The following is a 10,522-nucleotide window of genomic DNA, read 5'->3' on the forward strand; positions in this document are numbered from 1 at the left end:
AGTCATGGTCACATGACCAAGATGGCCACTCTGAGTTCCCTAGCCACAGGACTCTGTGGCTGCATTAACTGACCTTCAATTGAAATTGACCCTCAAGTATAATGTCTAATTGGATTAAAATGTTCTGCCAGTCTGTTACTTCCACTTAACTCCTCTTTTAGAAAGAAGAAAGTTTGTTGTTTATGCCTTTTATTCCATCATTAAGGTGGGGCATTTGTTTGTTTGTTTGTTTTTTGACAAAAAGAATGGATGAAAAAATGAGAAGAAAAAAATGGGATGAAGGATGATAATGACAAGAACAGACAGAAAAAGAAAGATTACACTGAGGAAAAAGTACTAAATTAATAAAAAGAAGATAGTACTTTTGGGAAAAAAAACCCAAAAACAAAGAAGAGGAGAAGGACAGGATGAATATAGGGAAGAAAGAAAGGGAGATGACAACAAAAAGGTACACACGAGAGATAAGAGCAAGGACACGTAATATGAATGATAATAGCACAAGATATTGATAAACATGATCACATTCTCAACCATGGCCTACTTAAACAAAAAGCAATGCCATGAACATGCTTAAGGGACCCCCCCCCCCCAACAAAAAAAAACACAAAAACCACAAAACAACAACAACAACAACAACAACAACAACAACAACAACAGAGGAAAAACTAGAAACCAAATCAGGAAATGATGCCTGAACTGTGTGGCTCACCACACACCCATTCAAAGCTCCTGGAGATTATTAAAGGGGATGTATGAGGAGACAAACCAAAAATGCGTTCATTATCTTTAATCTTACAGACATATTCTTGACTTTGTTTAATTCTGTTTCTTGCAGGTGTAAGGACACCGAAAGCAGATGCATGACTCATGTTGAATCATCCATACATCAGGTTTGGGACCAATTACAGTTGCACCTGCCTTGAAAACAGCTTGGGTTGAAGAATTGCATGGGGCTCTCAGTTAAACCTGTGGTTAAACCACTAATGTTTGAGGTTGCCCGCATTTGGGGCATCTGTGTTAGTTGTGGTTACAGCAAATGCCCTGGGTCACTTTACTGCAGTCAACCAATGCAACATGTACCTCCTCTAACCATTTCTAAGCTTTCTTTCTCATTACCATTCTTTTTATTCTGTACATCTTGTAGAGCACAAGAAAAGACATGCTGCGCTTTTTTTTTGGGGGGGGGGTGGGGGAGGTGATGGGACAAAAACTAGAGATATTAGGTCTATAACCTTCCTTTGATTATTGCCTTGTGAAAATTAGAGCAACAAGGTACAGTGCACTCCCGTCGCAACGAACACGGTTACAACGAAATTTCGTTATAACGAAGTAAAACTTCTGGTCCCAAATTCATCGCCATTAAAGCCTATGGTACAAAATTCGCTTATAACGAAAACGGTTATAGCGAAATTTTCATTATAACAAAATCTTTTCCGAGCGTCACTGACAAAGAAAAACAAAAGAAATGTGCTCCGTTATAACGAAATGTGGATCGACTTCGAAAATACGTAGCGGAACAAGCCTTTATAGCGTCTCGGCATGGGCGAACGCTTCACATCACTGTGTGTTCACTCTGTGTGTCACGCACAGTTTCCGAGGGGAACTTGCGTTGTTGCAATACAATAATCTGAAATCAAATTAGGTTCGTTTTATTGTTCCGAAGGTTCTTTATTACAAAACGCAGAGATTCTGATACACCTACTGTAAATGTCCGTTAGTTCGGAAATGAAATAGGGTTTGTTATTATGAACGCTTTGGTGTTATTCCAAAGTTTCGTTTTTAATAAGGTTTGTTAATCTGACAATGAAATATGGTTCTTATTACGACGGTTCGTTAGTCCCAAAATGATAGGAATTCCAAACGTTCACTAATCGGAACATTACAAAAAAAGTTTTGTTAATCCAAAAGTGAAAAAGATGAGTCCCCTAACAAAACTTAGGAATTGCAAACCTTATAATCGTCTTAAGATAACCGAACCTTCAAAACAACTAACCTTTCTCATTATTTTGATTAACAGACCTTCGGAATAATGAACCTTATTTCATTTTTGGAATAAAAATCCTTCTGAACAACGCATCTTCGGAATAGTGAACCTTGCTCATTTTTTATTTACAAACCTTAGGAATGACGGACCTCATTACATTTTCCGATCAACGAACCTTTGGAAAACGAACAATACATTTATATCTAAATTATGAACTTACGGAATAACGAATCTTCGGAAGAGCAAAGTTTCAAATGAACAAACGTTCGGAATCCCGGGAACGGCAAAACTTAAGAATAAGGAGTCTTCGGAGTAATGGACTTTAGTAAGAAACGAACCTTTGGAATAGCGAACTGTAACAGAATCCTAAACTGTCATTTTCTATACATGTGTGACAATACAAACAACTTTATGCTCTCTTTTAAATGTAATATTCAAACAAAATTAAAAAGGTACCATCCCATTTCACATAGCTTTCAAGTGTACGATGAGTATTCAACAAACAGAATATGATATATGTGTGTGGATTCCTTGTTTTTGTTATATATTGTATTTGTTTGGTTATAACGAAATTTTTTTATAACAAAAGAAAACTGCCATTCCCGAGCATTTCGTTATAACGGGAGTGCACTGTACAAGATAAGTTCCTCTATGAATAGACCGACAAAATGACAATGTTTCAAACGAATTCTGAGACAATTTAAGAAGAATGTGTGCCAAATGATCAAGTTCTAAAACTCTAGGGTGTTGGCCTCTGCACAATTTTTTCCACTTTTTGTTTGTTTGTCTGTTTGTAGCCTGAATATATTTTACCATGGCAGTAAGCATCTTCCACTCTCAAATAATGTGTCTTGCCTATGAATACCCAAGGACTAATGTGTGTGCCAAATTTCATACAAATTGCTAAATGCTAGATACATTGTATGTGAAGTAAGCTTTTTTTTTCAGTGTCTTTATTTTGCCACAATACACCACTATCATGGTAACAATGTGTCTCACATATGAACATCTCAAAAGATCATGTGTGCCAAGTTCTTTTGAACTTAAAGAATATGGCGAAAGTTCACTCAGTAAGCTATTGCTGTGGTCCAACGAAGTGACCAGTCATGCACATATAAGGGGGGAGGGGGAGGGGTAGGGAGTTCACACGGCAGTTTGGGAGTGAGGTTTGGATCATGATCCAAATCTTACTAGTGGGATGCAGATATGTCAAAATTTGTAATTGCCATTTGAGTGAAAGGTCTTACATGGATTAATAGTGTGCTATAAAGTTGAGGCTCCTCGTTGAATCCACTCAAGTCTTGATGAATTTAGCCAATTGTGTAATGTCAGTTACATGTAGTACTGAGTGACATCAGTTACCAGGTATACCAAGGTTAAATCACTTTATGCTTTGTTTCAGAAATAACAAGTTATTGTTATCTTTTTTTCTGATGGGACATTGAAGGGCTCAAAGGAGATTATGTAATGCCAGTTCATACTGAGTGATGTATCACTTACCAGGTATACCAAAGTTTAATGACTGCATTTTTCAAGAAATGACAAGTTGTTGGGTTTTTCCTTTTTTTTTTTCTGATGGGACATTGATGTTTTTTAAAGACTTACCAGTGACAACTTTTATCTTTTCCCAACATTAGAATGTAAATTGTAGGTGTTCATATGATGCCAATGTGTAGTACTACCTCACTATTTAACACAGATTTATTTTAAAGTACATGTACTTTTGACCTTTGGGCCTTTGCTCTACAGGTGTACAATGTAGGTTCCTGCTTCCAATCCCCACTGTGGGATACATGCATGCACTTTGAATAACTCTGTACCTCCTGACCAATAAACGATCCATGGCAAGTACAGTATGTTTGAAATCTGAGCAATGCGTTTCATAAAAGAAGACAAAACTGCTTGTAATTTATGCCATTAGGTCCCTAACCCAACTTGATTCCACTTTGGGCCTAATTGGGCCACCATTGTCATTATCGCAGCCAACAAAATATGTTTTCTCCTCAAAGATTTACAGATTCATGGGACTTGGATGCTTTACATTAGATGGAAAAGAAGTTGTTTGAAACTTATTCGATACAGCCCTAAGCCCAACCTCTGGGTACCTCTCGAGGGCGATGGGTACACAATCTATATCCCCTGCACCTGTACTAGGTTCTTTAAGAATAATTCTTGCCAAGTTTGGTTAAAATCTCACCACAGATCTTGTTGAAAAAATTTTAATAGTTATGGACAAAACACAATAGACAACAGACAACAGAAGATAAGTCTATGCAAAGGTCATCTCTATAGCTGACCAGAGCGAAATATCTACAGAACAGACAACAAAATAATGCCTTAGACTTACCTCTGAATTAAAAGCTGACGTCAGTTCGAGTTTGTCTTTTTCTGACTCATTCAGCCTTCTTCTGAGTTGTGCAACATTGTCTACGAACAAAAGAAGAAACCACAAGAATCACTTTCTCTTCAATGCATGCTCAGATCAATTCTTTTCCCATTTTTTCTTTTAAAATCATTGATAGGTACGAAAATTGTGCATCAATACATGAAAAGAGATACCTTTTAGTTGCAACAAAATTCATTCTAAAAATAAAATAACAACATTCAAATGGTTCAAATGAACACTAAATGTCAGTGTGCATTATTTGAGATTAGTTGATACATCCCATTTCAAAGATACAATTATGTTATCAAATCAACAGTAAATGCAGAGATATGAACACACATAAAATGTAGAACACATCTTGTGTTTTTATGGCCACAATATAGCAGATAGCTTTCACGCAAAGTGAATACGTTTTAGAAAGTAATTCATGTTTTCAGCAGAATATAATCAGGACAACAATACAATGAGGATATTTGCATGATTAGTTTGATTTTGTTGAGAAAATACTGAAAGAAATGCCACAGAATTATCACCATTATATTGTACATGTTCTGTGTTTATATCAATGTTTCAAGTAATTGATTCTAAAATCACTCCTCTAAAGTTTACATGGTCAATTCTCTACCCGTTGAATTACAATATACAGTGGAAGTCTAAGCCAATTATGGAACTGTGAGCTCTGTATAAAGCCTCAATTACAAAGTACACCAAGAAGAAATATCTGTCTCTGTGTCTTGTACAATTGTGTATTACATAAATGCTTTAAAAAGATGATGACGATGATGTTAAAAACAACATTTATATGGCGCCTTTTATCTATAGACACATTCAAAGGTACCCAGCTCCCACATTGTGTCACACATCATTCACAAAGTTGCTGGAAAAGATTTAAGTCTTCAGTTCAGATTTGAAGGTATTGAGGCTGAGCTGCAATTCTGAAGCGGAACTGGTAGAGAGTTCCACAGACGTGGTGCAACAGAAGAGAAAGATTACAGAATATACACAGGAAAGTGACATTGGAGGAAGAAGAAGACTGACATTTCGTAAGCATTTGTTTCATCATCAATTATGGAACAATGAAATATCATCAAGAAATTATTACTTGTAATTACTAGACGGAGCTATGACTTACGTAAACAGTACTAGCGTTAAATAAAAATAATGAACATCAGTTATTCAAAACTTCCAATTTTCACCTTTCACTGAGGCTCTGTTGTATAAACAATTTAAAATGGCAATTATATATGACTTTTCAGGTTCTTGCTAAGGAGGATGCAAGTACTGATTAAATTAACCCGTTCCATACTAAATTCTGAAATCCCCATAGACTTAGTACACAGGCCACCAGGTTCCCGTATGGAACAGGTTAAGTAATATCAAGTTAATGTGCGCGGTATGCAGCTGGGGCCAACTCATAATGCTGATTCTGTTTTTCTTAGATTTTCCAATTCCTAGTCAGTTCAATGTTTAGAGATATACTGTAATCTGAACTACAAAGAGCTAGAATGCCTACTTCAAAATTTGTGTTGCAGTTAAATACATTTAAATAAATGCAGTAACATCAAACAGATCATGGTACTGCATTTTAGTGTTTTGATTCCATAAATACAGCAAGGATAAGCAACAGTCACACCTTGTCAGATGGTGTTCACAGACGTCAAATGGAGATCAAATTTCAATGTCCATTAATGCATAAAACTTTCCGCCAGGTTTAAGGAACCATGCCTGTTAAGAAATGCATTTGCCAAATGTGAAACATTGGACACGAAATGTACATGTGAATAGCTGGAATGCTGTTTGGCGAGGTGTGACTGCTGCTATGTCTATGTCCATGTTGATATACGTTGTACTCTTGAGAGAGGGAGAAAAATTGGCATATCTCTCTCACTCGCACACAGTAAACATCTGGTTTTGAACAGTGACAAATGCTTTTATTTTATTTTTTTCCCCCAATGCAAGCTACTTTAACATCAGGACCCTGGAATTAACCCCAGCAAGAGGGTCAATTTCACTCTCATTAGTCTGGAGCCTGAGCTGAACTCAATCATTTCCGACTTGAAAGGGATATGCCATCTCACAAGTACAAAATGTATGTCACAAAGTATTCTTTGCATTTTATGTACAATGATCTATGTTGGTCATACCATTCCTAATTTGCTGATTGTAACAGGAACATCCTTTTAGGAGAGATACACAGCAAACAGTCTTTCTGTAATATACATTAATGATGCCTGTGATTTACTTGTCTTGTGTTAAACAAACAGTTCATGTCTTGATATGAGCGTTAATAACAGCTGGGTCTGTAGTGTATGCGCTTCTTTCTGATGAAGCCAATGGACCAGAGAGGCAAAAAATGTACGGCAAAAGTGAACAGTGGTTCATTGAGGCCACGGCAGAAAGAACCTCACAAACAAGCAGATTAAAAATATGAGAAGTGAGAAGAGAGTCTAAAAGTAACGTGATCAACTTTTCTCACCCATCTCTGCATTGTGATCTTGTTGCAGTCGCTTCACTTGACCCCTAAGCTGTTTCACAACCTGTGATAGGTCTCCACTAGTTCCAGGGGAGGGCCAGGGGTCACCGTGGTCTGGAGGTCTAGTACGCAAGGGGCTTTGTGCTCTGCCAAAGGGGGAGGGGCTACGTCGAAACTCCGCTCCATGGAGGGGTGAGAGAGCAGATGCTTCAGACTGCTGGAAGTCTATCGTGGAAGTTGGCGATGACATGACTGGGAAGAGATAGAAATTCCAGTGTGAATCTAATATTGCTTGACATTTTTCTATTTCTACACATTGGACAGGTATGAAGGAAAGAGGAAAATCCATACTCCTTAATGGAATATGGTAAAAATGAGTCAAAATAAATATGCTATTCATAGGCCTCACAAAAGTTGCTTTTAATACAATAGGGCTTACTAGGGAGTATCACTTGAGTGCCTACATTCAGACCTGGGTTAAATCATTATTGTCCTTAAAATTGTGTGATGTATGGTTTTGAATATTTAATGAATTAATGTGCTATAAAATGACATGATATTGATAAGCAACATCAGCTTACAATGTGCAAACACTACATCAAATATGACAGTGATTGGTTACTGTAATGCAAGGTGCAGTTTCATTGTTGTATGCTGTGAGACAATTCTAATCTTTCAGTGTACAGCCAAATCTTCAATACCAGCAAGAGCACGTTACTATGAATATTCCATTGAATTGGGTCTGGGTTGGCCCGTTGGTACAATACTAGTTCATCCAGGACAACTATACCTAACTTCTATGATGTCGAAATGTTAATGAACCTTGAACCTTGAACTTGAAGGAGTAATCCTTTTCGTGGAAAGCTATACTGATTACTGGGATGGTACACGGTGACATCAACGGCCAACGGACGGCCAACGGCCAATGAAACTCTGTTCGATATATATATTTAAACTTCATCAACTTGTTGAAATTGCATTGCACAATTAAATCTTAACGTTACATACAAGATGTACATTACAATCACATGTCATGCCAATGACTAGACAGAAAGATCCGTCTGTCTGGAGGAGTCGTTTATTTATGTATTTTTTTTATTTTATTTTTTTGAAGTGGAAAATTGAGCAAAGAAAATGGGATTCCATCGGAATTCGAACGCGAGACCTCCGGATAGCTAGCCCGGTGCTTTACCGACTGAGCTATAGTATAGAAAGCCCTAGTTCAGTGTTCGTCCCAGAAACCCTAAATTCTCAATGCTTGAATGGTCAGAAGCTATACATATAGCAGTGTGTTGACGTTATCACTCTCCTCCGGAAGTCAGACACAGTACAATGTAGCTCCGCGGAACATATACCCGGCGACCAGATACAGACCGATCATTCGGTCAAGCCAATGACCACATCCCACACTACTTGAAGTGGTAATCCCTTTACAGCTCACTCTGGAAGCTATACTGGGATGATGTGCATGTGTGCAGTCAACGGCTGACAGTGATTAGGAAAGTATATTTACAATAAAAAGTGTGAAGTACAAGTAAAAAACATGACCGGGCTTACAGGAGCCTGAATCCAGGGGGAGGCTGCATGCCTCTAATGATGGGGACAGCAGCTTCCCGGAAAGTAGCTGGGGAGGGTGTAGTAACAGCTACGTAAGATAGTTTGTTCCAGATTCTGATGGTGCGTGGGTATTAAGAATACTTACATAAAGGCATCTACATTTGCATCCGGAATGGTGAGTTTTAGGGAGTGGTCTCATCTACCAATGAATAAGGCTGGGGTAATGGTTGGTGGGAGAGGAATGTCTACGAGGTTGTGGTATATTTTGAAGAACATGGTTGCTTGTGCACAGAGTCTACGAGTATGGAGGAGGTCCCATCCCAGGTTTGACACGAGCTGCGATGAAGATGTGCTCTTCCTATAATCACGATGAGTGAAGCGGGCAGCAGCTTTTTGAACTCTCTCCAGATCTTAAATACTCGTGGTCGTGTGAGGATTCCAGGTTTCAGTACCATATTCAATCTGAGGTCGTACAAGGGCTTTATAGGCTCTGTTTTTTATTTCTTGGGAACATGGTGATAAAGTTCTCCTAAGGCGGCCAAGAGTGCGATTTGCTTTATGCCGGATCTAATTGCAGTGGAGGTTCCAACGTAACTAGTGTGATATTGTAATGCCAAGGTATTCATAATGGTCAACTCTCGGGATACTTTCACCAACAAGTTGATACATGTGTGTGCTGGGTTCCCTTTTCTTGGTTATTGTAAGGACAGCACATTTCTTTATGTTGAAGCCCATGAGCCATTTTTGGGACCAGTTTGACAGTGTGTCAAGATCTTCTTGGAGGATGTTGCGATCTGTTTGAGTCCCGACTTCTCGATATACACATGTACCACTCCATTATCAGCGAAGAGGCATGTGGTGGACTACTAGTACTACATTACAGCACAGCCACATACAAACTTAACAGTCTGAGTCAGTGACACTCATCACTACATCATCAGCTCAGCTGCTTATCAAAACATGTCTACCCTAGTCAAGTAGATCAGACATGGTTTTAACATTTCTCTGCTTTTACCTTGGTAACCCATTCATTGACTAATGAGACGGGCTGATTTTGCTAAACATACATTTTCCATAGACACTTGCCCAAGCATACTCGTGACTCATCCTCGCCTAGCGCCTCATAGTTCATGCTCATGCCGTTGTCGCGTTGAGTGGAGAGAAAGAAGTAGTTTTGGCACGCAAGTCTTTATAACATAAATGTGAGCGAGTGGGACTGCATTAATTTCGATAACTTGTTACAGTCAATCCATTTACCAGGATTGATTTACGTAGAGCAGGTAGGAAACCGTGAGTTACATGCTTCCCCAGCATCTTGACTTACCCTGAAAGGCTGATCATAAGTGGCAAGAAATCTTCAGAAATATTTGTAGCGATATGCTTCTGCCAAGTGATCGAATGTTTGTATTTACCGCTGCATACGAATGACAGCAACTACGACGCTACCTGGCATTGTGAGATAAATAATAACCGTCACTCGAACAATGCAATATGTGTGCATGTGAAACCGGAGCCCGAGTCTAGTCGTGGGTGGGACGTCTGTAGTTTCAGTATGTAGGGACGTGGTTCATGTGTTCCGATGCAGTGGGCGGATCCAGGGGGAGAGCACTGGGTGCCCCCCCTTTTTTTTTTATGGAGGGGCGAATTTTGTGAAAGCACCCCCTTGGATCCGCCCCTAAACCCTGCGATGTTATGATAAATCGTTTTCTTTCCATCTTTTTGGCCCCTGAACATAAACACGGGATCAGCTTTGCGAGCTAGCATAAGCAAGTCTGTTCAAAAAAAAAAAAAAAAAAAAAAAAAAAGAACTCACTTATTCGGGTATGTCTATGTATCGATGTGGGCACTTAATTGTGTTTTTCTTCTCTGGCAGCTGTATTTTACTGAAAACGTTTACACCTTTACAAATAGACTAAGTTATCATGTATGATGGGGGCTCCATGACACTTAAGCTCCTGCAACAATAATTATTGCTAAGCCAAATATGAATTCTACCCACAAACATTATATAACACTAACCATATAATTCCAATTCTCACGTCAAACTAAATGATCTAAAACCCTATCACAACCATTATGTTAGAGAAAATAGGCGATTGTCGCAGGAGCAAATACAGTATCG

The 10,522-nt window shown here is 38.6% G+C and overlaps 1 protein-coding gene across 1 annotated transcript in view; it reads right to left on the reverse strand.

Moving 5' to 3' along the window:
- LOC139727564 (coiled-coil domain-containing protein 171-like) overlaps positions 1-9,730 on the reverse strand; it is a 40,786-nt gene extending 31,056 nt beyond the window's left edge. The window contains exons 1-3 of the mRNA XM_071638546.1: positions 9,725-9,730; positions 6,847-7,095; positions 4,332-4,411 (exon numbers count right to left, since the gene is read on the reverse strand). Coding sequence (XP_071494647.1) covers positions 4,332-4,411; positions 6,847-7,093 — 327 coding nt within the window. The 5' untranslated portion in view covers positions 7,094-7,095; positions 9,725-9,730. The remainder of the gene's footprint in view (positions 1-4,331; positions 4,412-6,846; positions 7,096-9,724) is intronic.
- Between the last annotated feature and the right edge of the window lie 792 nt (positions 9,731-10,522).

Source organism: Diadema antillarum, unplaced genomic scaffold (assembly GCF_040938485.1).
Source record: "Diadema antillarum isolate AM-2024a unplaced genomic scaffold, OU_Dant_1.0 seq00000136_RagTag, whole genome shotgun sequence".
Classification (NCBI taxonomy): Eukaryota; Metazoa; Echinodermata; class Echinoidea; order Diadematoida; family Diadematidae; genus Diadema; species Diadema antillarum.